The 26969-nt window shown below is 47.3% G+C and overlaps 1 protein-coding gene across 1 annotated transcript in view; it reads left to right on the top strand.

The window, feature by feature from the left end:
• Positions 1-26969, top strand: part of LOC122366051 — a 134602-nt gene that overhangs the window by 100795 nt on the left and 6838 nt on the right. Inside the window, exon 4 of the mRNA XM_043337818.1 lies at positions 20838-21014. Within this exon, the coding sequence (XP_043193753.1) occupies positions 20838-21014 (177 nt within the window). The remainder of the gene's footprint in view (positions 1-20837; positions 21015-26969) is intronic.

Here is a 26969-nt window from a genome sequence, read left to right as displayed (position 1 = left end):
AAACTAATACCAAACCGATACCGACCAAAACCACTGAGAGTATACCGAAACCTAACCGATTTTCAGAAATAGGGGGAAATACCGACTAGATACCGAATTCAGGGAATTATCAAACAAACGATAGGCGTTATCACAAGTGTATTCGCGGCCATTGGGGCGACGTAAGAAAAGAAGAAAACAGCTGGCCCCAAGAACTTTAAATTATCAAATAGCATGCACCTTTTCCTTGATATGTAGAGAATTTACCATTAATTGTTAGAGAAAATTGCATTTAAAATCTTCCATTTATGCTTTTTTCATCGTTTGCACAGTATGTTCTTTTACTAAGCTAGAAACACTAATTAGAAATAGTTCCCGCATCATCAAGAACAATAGGAAAGGCTTGAAGTGAATACAATAATCTAAACGGTTTTGTAATCCATGTGGAGACACTTCTAAAATTGCCTGTAGAAATATTAAGGTCAAAAGTTCAACGTTTTCACAAGACGGATGGCTATAAACCTATTCAACGTGTGACAACTCAGCCGGTATTTCGTCGCCTACAGCCAAGCTTTCCCTAGTGACCGATAGAGGCGCTGCTACCGATGTCCGCCCGTGCCGCCTAACGACCCTTCAAACTTTCTCAAGACATATGATAAGCATTGAAAGGTAATAGTTTAAAATAAGGCAACAAAAACAAATCAGGGAATCTCTAAATTATTTGCATTGCAAAAAAAACATTTACAACTGTATTGTGTAGTAATTAACAAATATTCAGGCCAGTTATTTAACTGGGATGTGGATTCAAGTCATCTGCATGAGGTGTTAGGACAATAACTTGAACCCTGAATCTCATCCATGCCTGAACCATCTTCTTTCAATTCAAGTCATTCAATTCGAGTCCGGTCAAGACAGGGTTAAGTGTGTTATCATGATCCAAAAATGGTGACCCTGTTGACAATGCTGGGCTATACCATTGATGTAAACAAACTCCTGATACCTACAGTTCAACCCAAGTAGCGATGGTGACGATACTGACGCAACCAATTTTTCTTCATAAACAAATGTTTAACACAACAAAACTTGATAAATAATTACTTACGAGACACACTGATAGATAGCAGACACCACTCTAATTATATCGCGATGAAAACTAAGTAAAATGTCCATAATTTTACGGAAGCATTGACAAATGTCACGTGTCATTTCTTACACAATGGCAGCCTTGATGGCGACGGCCAGTTGCATTTAAGCACAGAACTGTATAAAATAAAGTGTTTTTTTCTTTTTTGCTTTAGTGCACTTCAGTAAAAAATTCCTTGTATATATTTTGGCATCTTAAAATTAATTTAAGAAGGATTGTAGGCCGCTCTTGCTGAAAAATGAAGAACTAGAAAAACAATGTTGTTCAATTATTTTCATTTAGTTAGTGAGCTACATCGGTACTTGGCGCAGCTGCGACATTAAAATGTTTTTAGATTAGATGTGTTCAGTTTTGAAACTGTTGTGTGCGAATCAAGCCAAAAACCAATTATATTTTAGGAATGCTTTTGATTACATTGCTAGCGATCTCTATCTGTTGAGGAGAGCAGGAAAGAGAACACTAATTAAAGAAAATAAATTATCCACAGGATCGCTCACCCAGCTAACAGTTTGCCGTTGTTACGACGTCGTTTAAACGTTGTCAAATGGTTACCACAACGTTCCGATTTATCGTTGTGACAACGTAATTTTGAGACTCCAGACAACGGCGTGACAACGTCATCCGACCATGCATTTGAATGTCATCACAACGTTTCGGTAACGTGACCGTGACGTCCCAAAACCGTTCTCACAACGTCCCGCCAACGTTATGAAATGTTTTCTGTAACGTGCCAACAGTGTTTCTGGAACGTTGTCACCACGTTTCCACAACGTGACTACAACGAGTATAGAACGTTTTGGCAACGTCTCTGCGACGTTTCTGGACGTTTTCATCACGTGTGCACCACGTTGTCACTACCGGCCCCCGGTCATTGTCATTGGCAGCTTCCTCCTCACGTGACGTCACCAGAGCTTGAAGTTTTTCCTTCACTAATGTTGAGCTATGGGGAAATCCCTGATTTTAGCCATTTTTCTAGCCGCATTATCTCAGGAACTATGAAACTCAAATCAAAACTTCTGATGTCATTTGAAAGCTAAATGGATTACCTTATGCATCCCGGGTCAGTTTTACTGAAGAAAAGTAGAGAAGTATGCAAAATATGCCACCGAAAGAAGTTCTACATCCCATTGACTAGCGTTGCTGTGTTGCTATCATTGAAATGAATGTCTGGCAATAACGTTTTTGGTTACCGGTGATAATAGCTGTTGATTTCCATGAAAAGTCGCGGTATTCATGTGCATCGAATAAGCAAACATTTGTGGTTCCTGGGCATATAAGTTATATTTTGGCTGATGGTCGCTGGTGTTTCGTCGGATCACTTCGGTTGTAGAAGTGCATAACAATGCTGTACATAGATTCGATGCTGCTGATTTGCGGTTGCATAGCTGATCATCAATTAATTCTATTTTGATTGTATTTCCGATGCATGACATGCGAAAACAATCCCTTAAACGAAGACATCTATGACATCTGGCTTCCTCTATTACAATTCAAAACTGACTGAATGGATGGAAGCAGCATTAGGCAAGAGCACAGCCTTACAGATGAACATCAGTGATACGATGGAGTACATCTGGCTAGACAAACACCGGTCCGGCTACCTCCAGACAGGACGGATCCTGATCTGTAACACTGTGCCGATCAGATGCGCCCCGCCGCTGTCGCCGGCAACCCAGGCAGCGGCACAGCGGCATTGGTCGATTCAATTTCAGATAACACAATATGTGAAAGTGCACACATGCACAGTATGCAACCAATATCAAACGGGAGGTTCGATGAATGTCACAGCAGCATAGCTCCATTCTGTCCGACGGTACGCTATGTAACACTACGAAAACATACTCAACATACCAGGGTACTCAAGTTGATTTCCATCTGAACGGTCGACTGGAAAATTCGGTGAATTCAAAGCCTACCTCAGGGTAGCTTGTGCGCTACATTATTTGAGCACGATATGGATGTAGACTGCATTTACATATCATCAGCTATAGTAACTGCAACGCGTTTCACAGTACTTGTACTGCATAATCAGGCAAATCACGAATGGCACACATTTGAGCATTTTCAAGACACGTCAGCGAACACGTGAAACATATATGAACTCCGTCTCGAGCTGATTAAACAGGTCTAAGCAGGGCTGGGAGGGGATCGTGAGTCCGCCGGCCGCGCTGCGCAGTCGAGTCCAGAGCGTCTGAACTGGCGCGTCCTCAGATGCCATCGCCACAGCGCGCCGAAGCTGGGGCCGCATTTTCTGGCGATGTAGCCGGTCAGATGCGCCATTGCACCTTCGGTGGCCGGCACACCAGTCTCAGCGTCCAGCGCCGCTGAGGGCGCAGGCGGTATATGCACTGTCTCGGCCTCCCGCAGTAGCTGCGCCCTCTCCTGCTCCGCCTCCTCCTCTGCGTCCGGGGCTGGCTCGTCAGGAACGGGCTCCAGGTTCTCCGTCCCCTCAGGAACTTCTTGGGGCGGCTCAGGGCATACCGCCTCCAGCACACCATCTGCGCCTGGTCGGCTTGGTCCTCGTCTGCCTCCGGCTCTGCCCCCGCCTCCGCCTCCGCCGCTGGTACCGGGAGCGCCGCGGGTAAGCGACTCTTAATCTGCACGCCGTGGGCCCGTGACGCGCAAGCTGGATCAGAGTGAACAGGCGGAGGCGCGCCTTCACCTCTGTCGTCGTGGGGTTGGGGCTTCCGCCTCCAGAGCCGCGGATGTGGCTGAACGAGCCCTAAAGCCGGTTCTGGGTGACGTGGCGGAGCAGCAGTTAGCAGTCCGGGCCCAAACGCTGCTGCACGTCAGCGAGCAGACCCCGCTCCACCTTCACTGTCACTACTAGACCCTTCTGGAACGGGAGGAGGTGACCAGCTGAGCCGAACCGCAGTCCCTCCACCTCTTCCACCAGCTTAGAGAGGGCGTCCTCCTGCCCGGGAGTGCCGGAGCAGCCTCTCCGCAGTGTTTTGGCGTCCCTCGGATGGCCGCTGTTGAGAACGTCCATGCCGCTGTCAATGGTGAAGAGGAAGGCTGTCTCTTTCTCCTTTCCGGGCATGTACCGAGTACGACTGTGCGGCCAGACCGCACGAAGTAGACAGCAGCTCGTAGGCGGGCCGGACATTCTGTCGCGCCATTCCGGAGACCTGACAACAAATAGGGAAAAAATGTGTCTCGAGTTTCTCGATGTTGTGGCCTTTCACGTTACGCTCACGCTTAAATTATGGTCTTTAAAGGATACGATGCGAGGCAATTAGGACGGCATAACATAATGCGTTTTTATGCGGCGCAGCATGACACGGAACACTCCATACAGGTAGAGGTTCAGCCGCGGAGCGTGTAGTTACAAAAAGAAACAAACAAATAAATCCCACCCTTTACCCAGCAAAAACACTTAATTTACACTTTTTCTTGCAGAACAATATTGTCAATGGCGTGGACAAAGGGCATAATAAAAGGGTAGTAAGTATCATGAGCCTGTTGACGCTGCAGCACCCCTATATAACAAATAATCAAGAATAACAGGCATCATGATACCCATCTTTCTTTCAGAAACTGTGCAATCACTGAGCAACTCTAAATTTAATAAGTAAAATGGTATTTGCTTATGTGTAACTGACAACTGTACATATTTTTATTCAAGTTGCATTGAATCAATGCTTCCAAAAAATAGTTTATGGACAAGAAAGCAACATGCATATTGGTCACTACTCACTAGCACGATTTTAATGCAGGTAAAATGTTTTGCCTAATGGTCTAGTCATCCTGTGTACAAAGCATGCAAGATTTATAAGTCTTCCAAACAATCACAGCATTATTAAGGCAGAGCTAAGTCTGGAAAGGTAAATGTACATACTTACTCATTGATTCTGGGACCTGGTGGTTGAAAGCTGGCATCTTCGCCAGTCCACCTCTGGTGAGGCGAGACGCTCACCACCACAGGACCTTGGAGCGCAGAGCTGCTCTGGCTGGGCCACGCCCAGACTGAAAAAAATACACATGGCAAATATGTTCGGTGTAATGGCAGAATTGCGCCAAAAATTTCAGCACAAGTCTCAGCCTGGCGTAATTTTGCATGCGCCAAATTCAGCGCATGGTGGCCGCTGAATTTTTCGGTGCACGGCTGCAGCAGAATTTTACTGCGAATGATGGTCACCAAATTTTTCAGCACTCTGGTAAATCTAGCAGCAGACTCATCCTGCGAGCGGGTCTGAAGAGGGTCTGAACTTCCGGCCAGGGGCTTGTTTTATTGGGGCTTACATTTGCGCCTCTATGTATGTTGAAGGGAACCCCGTCCCCAAACAGGTGAGTTGAACAGGTGAGTTCTTTGATGTTTCACAGCACGACCCCAGCTTTCAGCGCAAATGATGCAGAAATTTCAGCTCAAAATTGCTTGCATTGCATTTCAGCGGGTGGTTAATATTTATATTATATATCATACCTACTGAACCAAAACTCCACCAAAATTCAAAGAAATAACTAGCTTTTACCACAAATAAACATTAGCACAGAGACTGATATATGCTAACATTACATTTTTCCCATTACCAACAAGGTCAAGTTTACGTGAAAGTAGTAAATTGTTTCACTCAACCTTTGATGACGTCAATTCTTTTTTAAAGATATCCACACTCCACAGCATTGACAAAAACATGGATTATTTTTAAATAAAAACTAATAATTATGTTAAGGTGTAGAAGTTAAAAACAAAACACGAAAATCATCACAAAACTGTAATAAAATAATAAATACATCATATATTGTAAAAAGTATCCTCATGCTAAAATCATGCGCCAGAGATGTCTTTGCTGCGCATTATCCGTCACAAATCCTGGGCTGCCAAATGACCATACCCTGTAAGTCAATATACCCTGGTCACTACTTCGTACTGCCGTCGTCGCGACGCTGAGTAAACGTCCATTTTAAGTCCTCTAAACATTTTCGCAACGTCCTCTCAACGTGTTTGCAACGTACTCTGAATGTGTTTCCGACGCTCTCTTCCCGTTCCCTAGACTTGTAAAAAAGGCGTGTAAGAAGTGTATATTTCTTACATGTAGGATTACACGTAGGGGATGTAGATTGAGGGGTTGGATGAGTCAGACGTATTTGAGATGGCTCTAATATTTCACCTGTTTCTGCCTAAAGTAAATGTTGTTACAAGCTGGAAAAATGCAGAAATGTTGCTGATTTAACGTAGATTGTTATGCTGTAATTTGTTTATTAAAAAAGACTGCATATTCTTAGATATTTCAGTTCAAAAAGTACAAAACTTTGAACTATTTTGCAAAAAATATCTTTTTTTTTGGCTGACATTTTTCGCTCGATTTTTCATCGCAAGCTCGTGGATATCAGCAAATTGCGGTCCTGCACTTGCAAAGATAAAGCAAAGGCAAGCTATGTCGGTTGAGGCTGTGGAAACGGTGCCAAAAACTGCTGAAATTCGGAGCTCTGCTAACATCTTCAGCGACGAACCAGAAGCTAGTGGCCTGAATTCCATGTCATTGGAGGATTTATTTCCGTCTAACGCTTCATCTGCTGAAAAGAAAAAACATCTTCGCTAAGTCTACCATAATCTTCTCTGGCCGTTTTGATCCCACCAAAGTATGCAGTATCCTTCTGACGGTGGAGGAGTCTGACCTCCGAGAGCTCCGTGAAAGACTACACTCGGCGCTGTGCTTGGCTGTGCCAGCTGTGGCTGGCCGCCCTCTCTGTCGCCGCTCGACCGGCAATGTTAGCGCTCTGGCGGAAGATTGCTGGGCTCTCGGCTACTCGTCATCGCAAAGAATGCTGACACAGCGCGCTGACAGCAACACGTTGAAGCCGACTGGTCGTGAGCCGCTCCCACCACCGGGTCCGATCATCCCACCCGATCCGGCCTCATCCAGCCCTGATGCGTCTGCTCCAATCGAGGTGGTTATTGCCATGCAGCTCCGACTAGAACACGAAGTAGCTGAGCTCCGCTCCGGAAATGTCAGCCTCGTGAGTCGCATCAAAACCCTTGAACGTGAGTCATCGAAACTGAAAGAGGAGTGTGCTGAAAGAGAATCCCGCTTTTCTCAATTGATAACGTTGGTAGAAGATATCCTGGCCCGTGACACGGTCACAACGCCACAACAAGCAGCCGTTACGACTGGAACAGCATTGGCGCCGCACGAAGCCGCACCAGCTCAATCTTCTCCCACTCTGGCCGGTATCAGGAATACAGACTCTCGGCAAGATCGCGTCAATCATCATGAATGTGATTTAGCTGCAAAAATCGCCGATGGTATCGACCTCCGAGTCTTAGGCGGTGCCATTGCATGTGCTTTGAAGTGGCGTGTCGGGGAGTCTGACAACGACGGTGAGTCGGGTTTGCCAGCTCCGCCTACTGAGCCGACGCGCGGGCGCCGCAGCTGTCCCGCCGCGCCGGTCCCGCCCCCCAGGACGGTGGACTGAGTACTCGCCAAACTGCTCCCGATTCGGAAATGGGATCTTGCTGCGAAACGAGCCCTGATGAGCCAGCCGATTCTACCGTGCAGCGCCACACTGTGACAGGATCTGGAACGACCTCCACTCTCGTGACGAGCGCCCCGATCAGCCCAGAAACTCGAAAGTTAAAGTTCGTAGTAGAGGGTTTCCGTCTGGACGCCTCTGACGGAGATGTCCGGAGCCTTGTGTCATCGGTGGTCACCAGCCTGCACACCTTCCAGCCTCTACCGCAACGAAGCACAGCATCATTTAAGGCTTACATGGTTGGAGTAGATGCCGCAGATCAGACCTGCATGATGACTCCATCTAACTGGCCTGCAGGGCTAAAAGTGCACTTCAAGCTTACTCATGCGCAGCGTATGTATGTATGTATGTATGTATTGCTTATCTTTGGAGAAACCACACAGGCACTTACACTCCAGCGTCAAGCACAATCAAAGTAAGTTAAAATATGAAGCGAGCAGATCATTGTAAGAGGTCACACAGCCACACTGACATACCTATCGGGATCATTTGGACGCCAAACAACTGCGTATGCTTCGCCTGAACTTGGCCGCCCTCGACTGCCTCACATCCGGTGGCAGGCGGTTCCAAGTCGCAATGGCTCGGTGAGGGAACGACATTTTTGTGCACTGCAGACGACACCTAGGGATTTGTAGCATAGTATCATCAGCGGTGGAGCGCGTCGGTCTCAGCGATACCTGTGACCGAGTCTCAACGAGTGCCCTCAGCTGCCGAGATGCGTCCCTCTGCCGCATTACATGATAGATTCGCTGCACATCGCGCAGATCGATCATCGCGTCGAACGTAGGCCAGCCTAGCTCCAATCGGGCTTCCGTGACGCGGTCAAATTTACGGAGCCCTGTGACAGTTCTGACTGCGAAATTTAACACCTTCTCGATCCGTTTCCTGAGAGTCTTTGATTTGGGGGCCCAAACAGGAAGACAGTACATGAGTGTGGGGAACACCAGCGCCTGAATCAACATTTTGGTTGTCTCCCGAGGTAAATTCAATTTCCGAATAGAAACAATAGCACCACTACACTTCTGTGCCACTGAGCTAACCTGTTTTTCCCAGTTTAAGTGACAGTCGAAATGGACACCTAAGATCTTGATGCTTTCTGAGTGCTGAAGTGACACACCATCAAAGTTCACAACTAAATCTGATACGCTTGCGGTGTTTGCTGGGGTTCCAGCCAGCAGGAACTCGGTCTTGGTGGGGTTTACTTTGAGCCCGTTACAGCGAAACCACCGAGACATTTGAACTAAGTCGGACTCTATGTGACGTTTGAGCTGCGTCACATTATCAGGTCCAGCACAATGCACTAGCTGGCTGTCGTCCGCATAACTAGATAGCCAGCCGAACTGAATATGGCCCACAAGGTCATTCATGAACAGGTTGAACATGGTGGGACCCAAAGTTCCGCCTTGGACCACACCAAACGGCACCTCCTCGATGCTGGTTCCCCCCTTCACGGTCTGGGTCCGATTCGCGAAATAGCTCTCCAGCCAATGGGTCGACATCCCATACCATCCTAGCTTGGACATCAGTGCACCACGCTGGACACAATCAAACGCCTTACTGAGGTCCAGTGACGTCACCGATGTGACCATGCCACGATCGGTGTTGTGAGCTATACGGCTGGCTAGACAGAGCGCAGCATCCTCCGTCGAGTGGGCAGGGCGATAGGCGAACTGGGTAGGAGTCAGAATGCTGTTACTATTTAGATAGCTCAAAATTTGCAAATTTACAATCTTCTCGGCTAGTTTTGAGATTACATTTAGAACACTGACTGGCCGAAAGTTGGCTGGCAACGTTTTGTCTCCTGCCTTATAGATCGGAACCACCGTGGCATGTTTCCATAGAGAGGGCACGACACCGGTTGAAAGCGAGTGGTTAATGACATGTAGCACAATAGGACCCACTACTTCGAAACACTCGCGTAAAAGCTGCACAGTTACACCGTCGCTTCCGGCCGCTCTACTGCTACTCAGTCGCCGCAAGGCAGAGCTCAACTCCGGCAGTGTCACGACGTGCACACGGAAAGCTGAGCTACACACAATCGGTGGCCGTGGACGCACTGGCTCAACTCCAGTCGCTCTTAGCTCCTCAGCCACGCGGGAACCGACACGAGCGAAGAACGTGTTGAAGTCGTCTGGGCGAATCTCGTTGGCTGCCTGATCATCGGTAGCTCCCGCGCTGAGTGCGAACTTTCGCAAGTTGTTCCACGTCTCCTTAGGGTTGCCGGATCGAGCGTCGCAAGGGTTTTCGCGGCGCCCCTAGGTCAGCAGCCACTAACCGTGCCTCAGGCTGTGCCGGAGCGAGAGAGACCAGCACAACACCACACGAATCCAGGGGGACAGCGCAGCCTGCACAGGTGTCAGAATACCACGGCAGACGGCACGAGGTGCAATCCCACTGCAACCAGTGTTGGACGGAACAGCCCAGAGGTCCAACCACCGGCTATTCTCAGGGACATGGCGAATGGCAGGTGGCTACTAACCGGCGCCGCCGCAGGGGGCAGCGTTTCACCGACAACGGAACTAACATACACTTCTTACGCCTATAACGAGGAACTAAATAAAAATGGATTAGAAAGCCTTCCTAGTAACTACTTTTGTGATCAGAGTCGTTTTAGTAACCTCAATTTAGTTGCCATTGCTTTATTTTGTCTAAAAATATGTTGCTTCTTAGTTCTTACCACAGGGGAGTCATGCCACTTCAACCCTTTTGACCGTATTGTCTAACGATGGCACTCATACTGCGCTGAACCAGGAATCGGCCGCCGCCGATGCTTGGAAATGGGGACGGTTAGAATATGATTTATGAATATATGATCTTCTGCACACCGGCACCGCCTCGTGACGGTGTGCAGGTCATCTCATACGTATCCGGTGATCTGTCGCACTCCAGGTTTCTCCATAAGAAACTCAGAGCTGGCTGGTCCTGCTGTCGAATCCTCACTTGCAGGAACATCTGATCGATGTCACCCGCTATTCCGATGAGGTTCTCTCGAAATCGTATCAGGACGCCCGGGAGCTCCTGGAGGAGGTCAGGCCCTGTCAGTAATCGACTGTTTAGCGACACGCCGTGGAACTCAGCGGCCGCATCAAACACCATCCGGATCTTGCCAGGCTTGTTTGCATTTGACACAGCATGGTGAGGTAACAGCCAACGATTCTGGCTTGCCTTCGTCACGTCGCTGTTCTTTACCTTCCGTGCGTAGCCAGCCGTGACATAATCGTCGATGACTTCCTTGTACTTCTCTGCCTTCCCAGAGTCTCTCAAAAGTGACCTTTCTGTCCTTTCCAGCCGTCGAAGAGCACCCAGTCGATTGTCCGGCATTGAAACGTCGTCGGACTTCCACAGCAAAGGAGCTTCAAAATGCCCGTCTACCAGCGTGATGGTCTCCTCCAGGATTTTCACAGCTCGACGGTCATCTTGCGAGAGTGACTTTATGTCCGAGTTCGTCGAGCCGAACGATTCGGTGTCCCAAAACCTCTGCAGCATATCACTCAGTTCGTCCTCGCGTGGTGTGCTGCGATGCACGTGCATCACGTGCTGTGTCTCCGGGGGAACTAGGCCGCTTATCCTTCCAGAGAGCGACCAACCGAAATGGGTCCTGATGGCGACTGGCTGTCCCGGTCTTCCGACTCTTACTTCCCTCTGAAGTAAAGCTTCCAGCACGTTTGCACCCAGCAGTACCTGAATTTGGTCTGGCCCAGGGGGTGTCGAAGTCTAGTAGGAAAATCTGGCAAATTCCCTGTGTGACGTCACGTCGGGGATGACCGACGGCACCTTGCACTGAAAGATACGGCAGAACGGCTATTTTTGAAAAATGATTAAAAATACTTTTGTGCTGTTATGACGCATAAAACGCTTATCAGCATGTTCCTCATCATGTGATAAAGGCATATCCATGGTCGAAAATAGCTGAGCCCCTCCCAATTTCCAACCACCGACCTCATAAGCAAAGGATGTAAGCGTAATCCTTAAAGGGACCCTCCCACCTATGAAAAAGTTAATGAATTGGCATGAAAGTGATGTCCCTTGGTTCAGAAAGAGCGAAAACGAATATCTACCAAATTTCACCGAAAAATATTCACTGGTTTTCAAGATATTAGGCTTTTACTTTTGTTTACTTTTTGGGATCTCCCTGTTACTAGCGACTTTATTTGGAAGCAATAATTTGGCAGCCTTAAAGTGCGGCAGACGTTGCGCGCAAAGCAGCGTATACCACCACGTGTTAACGATGGTTTTAGTCTAAGATTTAAAAATCGTTAGATCTCCGCTGACGTCACAAATTCTAAGGGGGCATACCAATGCATTAGCCCCTTAGAATCCGAAAACTGCAAGTTTGAAATTCCATATCTTCGAATTAAAGCATTTCTCGATGTTGTGAGTGCCCAAACCGGTATTTGCAGGCCATGGCCACCAATTTGGCTATCTCAACTCAAAACTAATGTTAAGGTGGGAGGGTCCCTTTAAGGGCGACTTTCCTATACATATCCGTACATATGCGTCCTTATGGAAATCGGTAGTGTGGCGATTGGCGACGCGCGCGACATCTGTGTGGCGACCAAGTGGCGACTGTGGCGACACCTGGTGGCTCCTTTCTGCTGTATGTAGGCTAGTGATGTCATTTTCCAAAAAATGTCTGACCGATACCGACCGAAACCAAAATTTGGGAAAATTTTCCGACCGAATACCGACCGATTACATCCCAAGCCAAAATTTGACCGAAATTTGACCGAACTTCTATTTGCTATTACTCTACCCCAAAATTAAAATATTTGGTAAATTCTGATGGAAAATAATGGGAAATGGCATTTCAGTCCAAGTTCAGTCAATTCTTAGCCACTGCAAAATACATATTGTGATAGAAGTTACATTGCTGAGGGTATAGCAACACATGGACCTCAGCATTTCACAGATTTAATTGATAAGAATTGTCAAGAATCTACTGTGGTCTATGTAAGGAAGAATGCTCATTCATGTTGCAAAAGCACGATCAATTAGTATAGTCAAATGGTTGGTAATAATAGGTATGTTCATGACAACATTCCCTAGGAGAAAAGGCGGAATCAAAACACCACAAAACACATCAAAACTGCTTGGAAACTTGCCTTGAGTCTTGAGATGTGGTCTGACTCTGAGATACTCTACAAATAATTTGACACTGAAAATCCAGCTGAAAAGGCAGCTATTAGGTAGCTTTGAGCTTGAATTTTGTCCCAAAAATGAAATGAAAATTCATTACACAGGCACTTTGTCTTATCTCTTGTTTGTCTTATCTTTACAAGAAAACAAAATATGCAGACAAAATTAATACCTACAAAGTGGCGCCAAAGTGGCGCAAAAAGTAATAGAAGAACCAAGGATTGACTTTTAAGATCCTCTCTTCTGTAACGAAAGGATGTATGTTGATGACGTAATATTTACTTATATGCCCTTTTGGTCGAATTATTGAAGGGAAATTAATTTTCTTGTAGTGAATTACACTCACAATGTTGATTTCATTAGAATTCAATATCGTGTTGGATCATTTACATCAATAAAATAATTCACGAGGCAGCATGTAACCACAGTGTATATAAATACAGTGGCGGCAAATGCGCTTGGTCACGTGACCAAATCTGCACGTGTGGTTGTGGCGAGGGCACTTCCCGAAACTCTGGTGCCAACGGCCTCGCGGCGCCCATAGAGAATACATGGGACCTTTTCTTTTCAGACCTATCGTGTCTAAACCAAGCCATTTAGTGCAAGGATACGACTGGTTTGAGATTCAGTAGTCTGTTGGCTATAAGTCGGCATAAGAAACATATTTTTATCGGCAAAATTCGCAAAGTACCAGGTGGTTTTCCGATACCCTGCACGCCTCCTAACCCCCGGCGGCCGACCGGAGAGTCAGTAGCGCTCCACTCACGACTTTTGGCGATAGCTCAAAACACCTTACAGCTAGAGGGCTGCTATTTGGCACACCTTATCTTTGCTTCCATACGCATCTTTGGAAACCAATTGCATTTCCGTCTCAGTTCAGATCACTGACTTATGACGTCACACGTGAACCTCTGCAATAGTTCCAAAATACCGAAACTTCGCAATGCCCTCGGTGCCAGAGGAGCTGTCACAGCGAGATGATACTTACAGGACCTAGTATCCTCTAGGAGTCTCAAAACTTGTATATCTCGGATTTCTCCTAGAGGTCACATGAGGTCAGGCCGATCGCGTGACGTCACCATTACAAGTCAACGGGGAAAATATGGAAACTGTAATTTTGACGCCGAGAATGATCTAAACCTAGCTCAAGCACATGGAATCGCAATTTCATGCAATTCTTGCAATGTCCAATGCTTCACTTTTGCATCTTTAACCTAGCGTACGTCATTCATGACGTCACAAAGGTCACAAGTTTTTTCGTCAATAACTCCTGACAAAATTGAACTGGCAAGTCGGAAAAGTCGCCAATAGACTCGGGAAGACCTACCGAATCGAATGATATACGATATGACCTCCTCCGACCAAGTTCGTGACCTGAGTGTCTCTGACCTGGCTTTGACCCGATGTGAGCGCACCTTATGTTGACCCCACCCAAACAAAAGTGTACCATTTTGACGCACCGGAGCATGACAAACATGATAGTACTAAAATCGCGACTCTGCGCCGTTTTTTTCGGCAGTTATTTTTCAAAACCCAAAATCGTATTTTGGCCCTTGGGGCACTTGACCTGACCCTCAGAGGCCACCAGTTGACCTGAAACTTTTTAACCGTGCATCAATCGCTGCGTCCCCGGTCCCGTAACGGCACACATGCTTGTTTTTCCCGCGAGGCTAGCTCAATTAGGGCGAGGGAGTCGTACCCGCCCACTCTCGCGGCGGGGGCGTAGGTATGTAAAAAAAAAAAAACTAAGAAGTCTGGTGATAATTGATGCAAGATTCTTACAGATAATGGTAGATGAAGGTAGGGCATCAGTTATTAAAGATAAGTGAAACAAATTTGCAGCCCTCAGTAGCATTGATTTATGCATTAAGAGTTATAAAACCATAGGCGGCGGAACGGGGAGGGCACCGGGGCACCGTCCCCCTATAATTTTGGCATTTAAACATTAGCCCTATGGGCGTTGCATGGAAAGAATCGGACCGAAAGTCGGCAGTGCCCCCCCCCCCCTATTGAAGGTGTTCCGCCGCTACTGTATAGAACAACTGTAAGCTGCAGGCTCAGCTCTTCAGTTTCTACCTATGCCTGCAAACACAATAAAATCAATGGAAGAGTAATAATAGATTAATTGCATTTTATTGATGCTATTCAAGTATCAATGGTAACTATGTCACCGATGATTCAATATTATTTGCACGGTATCATTTACCACCATGCGTCTAAATATTTAGTATCTAAAATAATGCAGTAAAATAAGCTGCGCCACGTCTGTCGACAAAATTTGGTGCCAACTCAAGGTCACACGGAAAATGTGGTCACGTGACCAATGTCCGGCAGCTGCATGTAACAATCCAAAACTTTTTTTGCAGCAACTTTATTAGCTGGTTTAAAGTCTCTGTTATGGCGCATCTGTTTCGAAATCCTTCCTTGAGTTTGGAATGTGGAAGATTCCAGAAATCGGACATGGGCCGATGTAGTTTTTGTCAAGATTCCTATGTTTTTATGTTGTGGTCATCTAGATTTCAAACATTTGGTTGGTACCTGCAATATTTAAGGAGAATGTGGGATAGTAGAACACCTGTGAAATGTAAATGTGATCACTGCTAAGTGCTAACTGTCCAGTCTTCAGAAACACATTTTAGTAATTCCAATTCAAGGTACCTATTTTTGTCCTTGCATTTTTGATGACTGTATAATGATTTTTGTAGGCAATACTTCTTTGATTACAGGTGAAATTTTAACAGTTAGGTTAGACTGGAATAGAGTTTCAAAATTGTGTGTACTTGTGGGGCCAACTGAGTCAAAATCAGCCTGCTTGTCGTTGTGGTTGGACAATGGGTGGCTGCTGCCTGCTGGGTGGGTTGGCTAATGAGGTTGCCAAAATGTGGCATTTGGCATTTGGGGGAAATTTTGTAACTTGAACTCTATCATTAACATCCCAATAAATTTCATTTTAACTAGGCAAAAATGGAATACTTTCTCTTTTTGAAAATGGTTTCACTGGCAGGGTGACCGAAAGTGTCCGATTTTTGGGGGGCCTGACCGACCGATTACCAAATCGGTCAGCATATCTTTTCGGTAACCGAAATTTTCGGTAACCGATTGACACCACTAATGTAGGCATTGGGGTTTTGCCAGATGTGGTTCCTACTGCTACACCACTATGTTGACCCAATACTAGAAAAGTTATTTTGCTAGTAAAAGGCAAGCAAATTGAAAGTTGATTTATAAAATTGCTTATAAATGATCACGAGATAATAATAAAGAAATTTTGATTGAATAATTATTTAAATAACCAACCGTGAAACTATATTCTGGTAGGTTTAGTAGAAATAAGTCCGTGCAACCTTGTATTTAGGGCCTTGGTCTGGCCGAGCGAAGGCGATATCAAGACCTTCCAGATGCTCCCATTTGGCGCGTGTGGCTGAACTGATTGGTGGAGAGGGGACATTCAGCTTCGGCACCGTCCATACCTCGCTGGCGGTTACAGAACCGGGCTCAGCATCATGCGACAGTGGCGTCAACTTTATTGATGTCTTCAGTGCCATGCGGCGCCGTCCACTCGTTTCGACGTTGATGAGACTCAAAGACCGCCTCTCGCCTTTCAGTTTCAATTTATCGGCCAGGTCTTCGGTACACAAGGAAACCTGAGCGCCTGAGTCAAGAAGGGCGAATGTATCGATGAAGTTATCAATACCGTGAACTCGAACTGGCACGATTTGTAGCATTGTCGTGTCTTCTTCCTGAGGTGTCGCTACTGCAACCGTCCGGGGATTCGCCGTCACTTCAGTGCGGTCGGAACGAGGGAAGACCCTACCGCTTCCGTGCAGCAGACGGTGATGTGTTCCTTGGCAGCCGCTCTCCGCATCGTTCCCCAGATGAGCACTGACGTGAGCGATGTGCATATTCTAAGCATACGAAGCACCTGCGGCTCTCTCCGACGGACTTAGCCCGCTCCTGAGGCGTTTGCCGAATAAAGACGGGACACTTGACGAGCTGGTGGTGTTCACCGCAGATGCAGCATGGTTCCGACTCTACCTTCGGAGCAGTCGTCAGGGTCGATGCGCTCGAAGCGAGTCGGTGTGTCAGGCTCCGTGAGTTTTCACGGCGAGGCGGTTTTCTCATCTCAGCGGATCTCACTGGGACCGTTGACAGGATTCGAGCCTGCCGGCCCAGCCACTGGTCGAAGTCTCGAAGGGTTGCCCGCTTTGGCTCAGCTGCAACAGCTTCGCGGCTCCATTCGCGTCTCAGTTCGTCCGGAAGTTTGAGAACGACGCGACGGAGGTTTTCTGTGCTGCTGAGGTCTCCATCGTAGCCCATGTTTTCAAGCACTGAGACAGCGCAGTGCACCACCGAGTAGAAGTTTTCTAGTGTGGTTAGGCTGATTTCCTGCATAGGAGGGAAGGTAAAAACGGCAGAGAGCCTTCCGTTCACGATATCTCCCTCTCTTCCAAACCTCTCCAGTAATGTTTGAAGCGCGATTGGATACAGTTTTCCATCATAGAGCATCCCTTCGACGGCGCGCTTAGCGAGGCCAGTCACCGAGGACTGAAGGTGAGCAAGTTTCTCCGAATTCGATAAGCCTCTCTGGTCGTGTATCAACGTCTTGAAAAGCCCAATCCACTGTGGCCATTCGATTGCGGCCCCACTGAATTTCGGGAGCTGGATCTGAGGAACGCTCCGATAATTTACGTTCCTTGCGTCAGCTGATTCAACGTGAGAGGAGCTGGAAATGTCGTAGATCCAGGACAGGTGTGAAGTTTCTTGATAAGTCTTCGTCGCTCCTACAGGCGTGGTTGGTTTGTCTGGAGCGTCTTCCTTTGCCGTTTTGCGTCCTTCTCCCTCAGCGATGGCGCCTGTTGTCGTCTCTTGGCAGACTAATTCAGCATTGTGAACGGCTAGAACGGGGGACATAGGAGAAGTGTTTGGAGGCGCATCACTAGGACTTGGATGATGGCAATCGTCAGAGCCATCAGCTTGCGCCTGGCTTGCGGTACCAGCGTTAGCCGCCGCCTGTTCCGACTGGCGACAGACCTCTTCTCCCGACGAATTTCCATTAGGAAAATCATCGATTCGGTCCCAGCAGAGTTCACTCTCCGCCGCCTTTCGTAGTTCCGCCTCCTTTGCTGCGAGCTCTGCTTCGTCACGGGCTTCAGCAAGGCGAGCTGAGCGAGCAATTTCACGCTGACGACGCTGATTTTCTTCTTCCTGCTGCTCCGCCTTTCGTTCCGCCTCGAGGCGGCGCGTCAACTGCTCCACACGCATTTGTTTGAGTCGTGCTTCGATCTGAGCTTCCTTTAAAGCGGTGGACGCTTGAGAGCTCGATGAGACGCGTGAGTGACTAACTGACACGGACTTGGAGGAAGTGACATCTGATCGAATGACATTGGCTCGCAACTCCAAGTGCGACTTTATCTTAGAGACAAGAAGCCTGTGCGTTTCTTCTATCTCTTCAATGTGTTTTTCGGCAAGTTCTCGTTCTTCAGCGTTTTGTAGCTGATCTTCGTACTCGTCACTTATGGACAGTATTTCTTCCAGGACATCGTCTAAATCCTTCAAGGATTCGGCCAGCAAGGTCGTGCTTCCTTGCGCCGACATAAGTGCCTCCGCTCTGGCACATATTCGGGAGACCTTGGCCTCCTTTCTCGATCTGATTCTTTTCAGTCGATCACTCATTTTCGGATGTACTGGTAGACCGTATCGACAGACGAATGCCTATCCGGCCCGGAGGACCAAAATGTTATGGTTTTACGCATAACACACGAAGTGATACCACGTTAGCGAAATCAAGGATATGACAACGTTATTGTGTTAGATATCTACATATATTGCGAAATAAAATGAACGAATGGGTACTTTACGATTAATCACTTTTTCAAGGACATCGAATCTAGTTTTGTTTATTTCTCAAAGGCAATAAAGTCCCCAGTCACGTATTATATTATTACAAAAAAAAACATCCCCAACGAACCCCAAAAAGACGACCACGATCGAATCGAATGAATCCCAAGTCTCGAATCGCACAATTATCGTCGGACATTCCGTGACACTAAATTGACATCAGCGCGTGCGACATTCACGCCGGAGCCGTTAGTTAACCCGCGACCGCCTGGGGGGGGGGGGGGGGTTCGGATCCGACCCCCCTCCGTTTTTTCTTGAATAACTCATGAACCAATTTCGCTATCTACTTGAAACTTGGCATACCTTCTTCCCCATCAATTTGACGTCTCCTGTGCAATTTTTAAGAAAAAAATTCCAAATATTTTTGAGATATATCGATTTTAGTGATGTAACTACATGGCGTTTTTAGTCAAAAAGTGGTAAATGTTTAAAAAATCGCCAAAAATCAGGGTTTGAAGCAAATTGCAAATTAAGGACATCAGAAGACGCAGCTCAACGAGTTCTTTAAAATGGCTATCTCGGATTTTCCATAAAATGCGTTTTTCACCCCTAAAAATTCAAAAAAACTATATTTTTTGGAAAACAGCTAATAAAATCCAAAATTTTGGGAATTTCCAAAAAAAACGGAATATATGTTGTAAAGCTCTATTAGAACATTAGATGCCCCAAATTTCAACTTTCTATCTTGATTTTTGACCCCCAAATTGTAAAAAATAGCTCCAACATGCATAGGGCATGGTGACGTCATAAGCATTTTCGTGAATTAGAGGCACTTCTGAACATCGCATGTGAAAACAAATGGCACCACTAGATTCCTGGGACAAAGCTCGTCTAGAAAAGTGCATTTTTATGTCAAAAATAAAAAGTTGAAAAATTGACCTTTTTTCTTAGCCCTCGTTTAGTTATGTATAGTATAAACGATTTTTTATGCTTTCAATGCACACTTATCACCAGCACAGTGACTTGGGGTCACATATAACCATTACCATCGGATTCGGCGTGAAAAATAAGCCATAAAACATGTGTCGCACGCCCATGTATCAGAAAGTGAAAACCGTGACCTTTCGTGACCTGACCTGACCTTGACCTGTACCTAGTATGACCCCTATACGCACATGGTACCTTCACTAGGCCTTTGAGGTCATTTTTGGTGAGTTTCGAGCAGCAGCTATCGATTCCGCTGTCCGTAAGCCGATTCATGCAAAACCCCTGAATTTGACCTTTGACCTGACCTTGACCCGAAAGTTGACCTCAATCTTAAAATCTTAAGAGTGCTTTGGGAAGGTCTCGTAGAGACCTTTCGAACGCCGCCTCGCGGGGCTCGATACGACCATTGGTTCTCGAGATAACAGGGGGGGGGGGGGTCGGATCCGACCCCACCCCCCAGGCTGTCGTGGGTACGGAAATAGCCCAGGCGGTGCCGGGTTAAACGGCGACAGCATCATACGGCCCGTTACCGGCCTCTGAGGGCCTTTTGTCGGTCTCTGAGAGGTCCTACTGGGTTATTAAGCATTCGCATTTCGCACCAACAACTCCAAGGGCCCCACACACAGCCATCTGTGAATGGTGTGGGCTTAGCGCCGCACCAGTGTCTGAAGAACCACAACGGCGTCCATGTGAGGGCCTCACACCAACACCTTAGAGGGCCCACACCGGCTCCTTTGTGGTTCCTGCACCAGTGCCTCTGAGGGCCCCACACCGCGGACTCAGGGGAACCCACACCGATACCTTTGATGGTCCCACGCCAGTACCTATTAAGGTTCCACAGCGGCGGCCCTGGGTCGGCTCTATACACCAGTCGTTCTGAGGGCGCCACCGGCCCCACCAATTTTCGTCGATTTCTGGCGCTGCCCGGGTATTTGTCCCAAAAGCCTCCTCCTCCTGGATCTGCTTATGGGGGTCAGGTGTCCTACCATTTTTTTTTTAGAAAAAAAAATCGTGTCAGGGCTATGACGAAAAATATGTGGCCTAAATCCGATGATAAAACAGGATTTGGGGGTACCCTAGGTTTGGCTCCGTGACCTGGTATGCTCCCCCCCCCCGCGCTGAAACCCTGGATCCGCCAGTGACAATACAAATACCTGATAATACCTAAAATAGATTTGAAATGTCATTATTTCCCTTGAGCTCTGTATTGCTGTTGCGCTCTGCTTATTGTGTCGTTGCATTGGTGGAGGTGGTGACGGTGCCGCCGGGCCGCTGGCAGGCAGGTGGAGGAGGCGCGCACTCAGCTGGGCCGGCTGCGCCATCTGATGGCGGCCGTGGAGCAGGCGCACGCATCTGGCCAGCGTCTCTCTGAGGCGGTGCCGCACCAGCTGACCGAGCTGCTGGCCAGCGCCCAGTCGGCTGACGGCACGGACGGCGCACCGGACGACGGCCACAGGTCGGTTGGGTCACCGGCCATATCAGCAGCTCAGCCTCGGTGAGGCGTGGTCAACCCGAGCCCCGCTGGGAGACGAGGCAGGGGCAGAATCTGCCCCCGGTTTTTGCCGATAGCTTCTAACTTCTAAGCTTGTTAAGTTAGCAACGTCAAGCCATCAGTACCTTTTCAAACATCAATTTGACATGCTCCCTGAAAAACGTCAGCGAAATCCGTGGGGTTATTCTTTTAACTGGCAATCTAGCGGTACTGGGCCCAATCTTACCAATTCCGTAAATAGGATTTGGCAGCACTGGCCGGAGTTAACGGCACTGATATCAAAGATATCCTTTTTATCTACATCCAGCTAATCTTGTCCAATGATTTTGATAGTGTGAATGATTATGAACGTTGACCGAACGAATGAATAAATGAATGTTGAATACCTAGTTCTGAATGTTACCAAATGCCGTGAATGCGCATTCACGGCATTTGATAAGATTGGGCCCTGGTGCCTGCTGCCATTGCCGCGGCCTCGGTAACGGCGCCTGTCCCTATCGAGCAGCCTGTGACCCAGTGTATGTACTCTGGTTGAGTTGACTGTTCCGATTAGGATGTGAAAGAACTGTACACTGTACAGTTCTTTCACATGTACAGTGTGTCTGAAAAGTCCTGGTGCTTCTTTTGGACGCCGTCTAACGCGCGCTCTGATAGGTGGGCAATCAGCCAGTTACCGCAGGCATGACTCCTCGTGCTCGATTATTTTATGACTTAATCGCTGGCTGCGTGCGCCCAGCGGCCAGGTGCGACTTGAACAAGGCACGAGTTCAAGCACGATATGGCGTTTCTCGGCGAACGGTTCAGCGGGTAAAGGTCAGGGGTAGCCAGTAACAGTTGGTAGCATTAGGCCAAATGGGCGCTCAAAAACTACTACCCCATAGTGTTCCCATGTTAAATCGACCTTTTTCAAGCGAGCCTCACACGTAAGCCAAAAGAGAAAGTGCTAAGGTTTTTTTTTATAAATTTAGTTCGAATGTTTGAATGGACGGATTGACAGAGGCGAGACCCACGTTAAGCAGAGGTTGTTGCGTAGACCCCGACTCCTACCGCCCGATCGCGCAATTTCGGGTGACGGGAGAATTTAGATGCCAAAGTTTAACATGCTCCTCAAAGCCGGACACGGCCCGTCCCACTCAACTGACTTCAACTGGCTGTGGTGTGGATGCTCCCACCAACCGCAGACCATCCCCGTCAGGAGTCTCAAATATCGAGCGCCGGAGCGACTCGAACCCGGGCTATCACTACCGGGAGTCCGGTGCTCTACCAACTGAGCTACGGGACAGGGAAAGATAGCCTCAAGCTTTCCCTACAACCTTTTTATCTAGCGTTTTTCGATGCGGAGGCCATAACAGGTCCAAAGAAGTATTGGGCGCTGCCCGATGTACCAAAAGCCCTGCGCATGCGCACATTGCCTCAATCCTGTACTGACGTAAATTAGAGATACTGCTCACGGACTCAATCGGTCAATCAGCGTCCCGGCTCACATTAATAGATGTCGCTAGCATCACGTGAATCCTGCTTGCGAACACGTTTTAAGAATGGAACAGCTGCGCTGCGCCATTTCTGCCTTCAATTTATTCCTTCCAACTTAGTATCAACTATGCGCTTTTCAATTAACTATAGACTAAGTTTTAAGCTATGGTTAGCATGTTTTTTTCTGGTACATATAATTTAAAAATAACTGCTTTATGAATTTATATTTACTCGTCAATTCAGAATAGAATTGCCGCATGAATTTAGATTTACTCGTCAAAAAAGAATATTCTATTTTTTCCATAGTCAGAGAATATATCACCTACCCTGTAACTTGTCCAGGTAAAATGGGCGCTTTCCGCGTCGTTGGCGTACCCGTTGTTCTATATGTATATGTTGCGGGCCAAGTGCGAAGGCTAGTCCATTCGCGAATGGCCTAGTCCAAGTGCGATAACGCACTTGGACTAGGCCGTTTGCGAATGGACTAGTCCATGTGCGTTATTGCAGTTGGCCTAGGCCGTTTGCGAATGGACGGGCGTTTATGCTCCCAGTCCAAGTGCGAAGTCAGGCCAAGTGCGAAATATCCAGCAAAGTGACGTCAACTTGGCAAGTCAACTTGGCATGTGCAAAGTCCCGTGTGAAATCATGCGTGCAAACTGCAAAGTATTGGTAACTCAACCGGAAAATGTTTACACAGTCATGCTGAGGTCGCCCCTTCTTTACCTCACACCATCCTTGCGTTCACCCCTTGGAAACATTGTCTGACGATGAATTTCATGAGCCTTGCAATGTAATGGTGAAGTGAAACAAACTCAACTCAAGAACACACTGATCCAGTGCGACACTTATTTACCCGTACTCACGGAACCCATGTTTTTAAGTGGATTAGGGTTCGAATGGCTCTGTTTTATCGGCTGAGAATAAAAAAGTATCGGAAATTACGGTAAGCAGGCTGTAATTGCACTAATCCTTTATTTCACTGATCGGATCAGTGAAATAAAGGATTAGTGCGAGTACAGCCTGCTTTCCGTAATTTCCGATACTTTTTTATTCTCAGCCGATAAAACGAAGGCATTTCGAACCCTAATCCACTTAAAAACATGGGTTCCGTGAGTACGGGTCGGAATTACAACCCTAATCCTCCCGTAATCCGCTATGTCTCAAAGTGCCCATGGAAACCGGGTCAGTGTCACCCTTACTACATCCTGAAAGTTTCATATCGATTGCTCAACAGCTGTAGCTTTGGTGCAAGTGCAAACTTTTTCGGAGGTGGCGTCACTTAACCTGGCCTGGTGACCTGACCTTAGGTCATCTGGAGTCAGCATTTTCACACAATGTGCGCAGAATATGGGAGAAAAGGTATACAAAATTTGGCTTTGCTGGGCGCCGCCGTTTTCTCGTGATCTGTGAAAAACCACAGGGGGTTGAAAGCAACCCCCCCCCCCCTGCAGTGCGCGTATTGTTAAATGCAATGCAACACAACAGTTTTTCGAACACTCACCGCACCGCACTCACCACACACAAGCCGCACCGTCCCGGTACACCACACCAGAGCAGAATGAATCGAGCGCCACAAACTCGACCAAGGTCAGGTCGGGTCTTCAGCGGGGAGCCCGGAGCACGGTACTAACGGTCTCCGCACACCACGCGACTCTCCGCTGTTCGAAGGTCACGGGGATATTTGACCTCCCCAGATCCAGATCGGTGGCCGAAACCTGGCCAGCGGCAACACGTTGCTATAATTTCCGCGTTGTGCAGGGTTCAGCGGAAAGTCGCATCCCGAATGAACCAGGTGTGTGGAGACCTTAACCCAGAGTTGCGCCAGCTCGCAGATCTGCTCCGGAGAACAAACTAAACATATAGACGCAGTGGCGTCGCCACGGATTTTCGACTAGGGGATCTGGTCGGACGGTCAGTCAAAGTAATCCCCACCAAATACTGAAAACTCCTCGGATTTAGGCAATTTTATTTTGAGACTGCACCAAAATCGTTTTTAAAATATTTTATTTTATTCTTGATCGATTTTCGTGGCCAAAAGTGTGTGTGGGGGGGGGGGAGGGGGGGGGGGGGGGGCGTCGGACCGGCATATTTTCAAGAATGTGTGTGTGTGTGTGTGGGGGGGGGGGGTCCGGACCCCTCCGACCCCCCCCCCCCCCGTCGGCGACGCTCCTGCATCGACCAGCGGTCCCCCATTCATTCGGAATCGTACCCCAATCCGAGGATCCATGCTTCCGGCGGCTAAGTGCAACGCCACAAACCCGTCCGTTCGCAAACGGCCTAGGCCATTCGCGAATGGCCGGCCATTCGCAAACGGACTAGTCCGTTTGCAAACGGACCGCCATTCGCAAACGGCCTAGTCCATTCGCGAATGGACTAGTCCGTTCGCAAACGGACTAGCCTTCGCACTTGGCCCGTAACATATATACCCTGGGCATGGATGATATAATAATGGATTGGTGTCTTCGCAGTTTTTGGCAACATTGAGCTCTAGAGGTCTGCACCGGCCGGCTGCAGCCGCGGCTGGCTGCATCCCCACGGCTGTGGGCCGGGGCGGCTGCAAATATCTCCCAAGAACACGGCTACGGCTGTGGCCACGGCTGTGAGATTTCAAGCTCAATCTTGAGTACTCAAATATAAAATTTTAAATGCTTAATCTTACATTCTGATAAGCAGTCTAGCCTGTAAAAATCATGCAAAGGATGCCCAGCGACATTGAAAGTGGTGAAGCCCAGACTGGTTTTTGATTCACCTTTTTTGGATCGATTCAATCATTGATTCATTTGATTTTTGTTTGACTCAATCACCGTTTGATTCCTTCAAAAAATTTGGTGAATCGATTCCTTTTGATTCAGAGAATCAAAAAACAATAAAAGGAATGATTCACGTTTGATTCAGCCAATTTTTTTTAGGGATTCTTTTTTGATTCAATTAAAAAATAAAATATACAAAATATCAGGGATAGTATTGTATTTGTTGTGCTCTTTTTGTTGTCATGTAATGGCAGTAGTGTTAATATTTGTTGATAATGAACTATGTTCGTTCCCTTCAATTTTTTTAACCCGCGCCGTGCTGGGGGGGGGGCGTTTTTACGCCCCCCCTCAGGTTTTTCGCGAATATCTCAAAAACGGCGGCGCGCAGCGCCGCCGTTTTTGGTACACGTGTTCCTACATCATTTCCGCACATGTTGTGAAAATTTCAGACCTAGGCCGTTCAAGGTCAGGTCACCAGGTCACGTCAAGTGACCTTACCTCAGAAAAAGTTCAAAGGCTCGCTATAGTTACACCGACTGAACGATCACTTTGAAACTTTCAGCGATTGATATGAGTAACAGTATGTATAAAATGTATATCTCGGATTTTTGATATCTGTGACCTAAGGTCAGGTCAATTTTGCGACCTCTCCATTATAAGTCAATGGGAGAAAATTGAAATGCGCCTCTTTTGGACGAATATCGTTCAAAACGCTCTCAAACATCGGTTCATAGGTAAACATGACACACTGAATAGGAAAAATGCACCTGTGACCCCTCTGTGTGCCCCTGAGGTCATCTCAGGTCATGAACGGTCGCCAGCAGTTTTTTGGCTATAACTTTTGATAGAGACGTGCTAGAGCGGTGAAAACACGTCAGATGTGTTCAGCTCGACGATACGGATCGACTGATATGCAACATGACCCTTTTCGGTCAGGTCATGACCTTGACCTGAGGTCAAATTTTCAAAATGACCTTTCAAGGTCAACAAATAGTTCATTCGACGCGTCTCGACGAGAGGAACACGATGCTGGCAAAAGTAATGTCATGGCGCTTGTGAGTCAAAAGTTATTGACGAAAAAACGTTTTTCGTAAAAACGGCTATTTTTGGAGTTTTTGCCCTCTGGAGGCTAAACCGTTGACCTGAGGTCAAATCTGAGAACATTACTCAGAAAGGTCTGTAAAAGGGCTATCGAATGCGCTTTTCCGCGGCGCTGTAGCTCTATCGGTTCCCGAGATAGCCGTTGGCAGTTTCCAAAATGTTGAAATAGTCAACATTTTACCTTTGGTGACCTCTGGTGACCTGACCTTTGACCTGACCCAAAAAATGACCGAAGTGTTTTCGTCCTTATTTTTGACACTCTTTCGATTGCCGCTTACCGCGTGTCGCTACGTGGCCCAGGAGCCGAGTTAGACGGGGGGGCGTGAAAACGCCCCCCCCCCCCAGCACTCGGCGGAAAGTTCAGGCCACCAGCACGGCGCGGGTTAAGTTAATGAATCATTAATTTTTTTTTTGATTCAATCAACCCTGATTCCCAATGCGTTTGATTTAATCATTTCTTGTGAATCAAACAATCCTGACGGTGAACCAAACCTTTTTGATTCAACAAATTTTGTTTGATTCAATCCAATCGATTCAATCACAGATGAATTAAACACCAGTCTGGTGAAGCCTTTGAAAACCTGTAATGGTTTTA

Source organism: Amphibalanus amphitrite, unplaced genomic scaffold, assembly GCF_019059575.1.
Source record: "Amphibalanus amphitrite isolate SeventyFive unplaced genomic scaffold, NRLGWU_Aamphi_draft 000781F_arrow, whole genome shotgun sequence".
Lineage (NCBI taxonomy): Eukaryota > Metazoa > Arthropoda > Thecostraca > Balanomorpha > Balanidae > Amphibalanus > Amphibalanus amphitrite.
The sequence above is the reverse complement of the archived record's forward strand: the minus strand, read 5'-3'. Positions and strand labels throughout refer to the sequence as shown.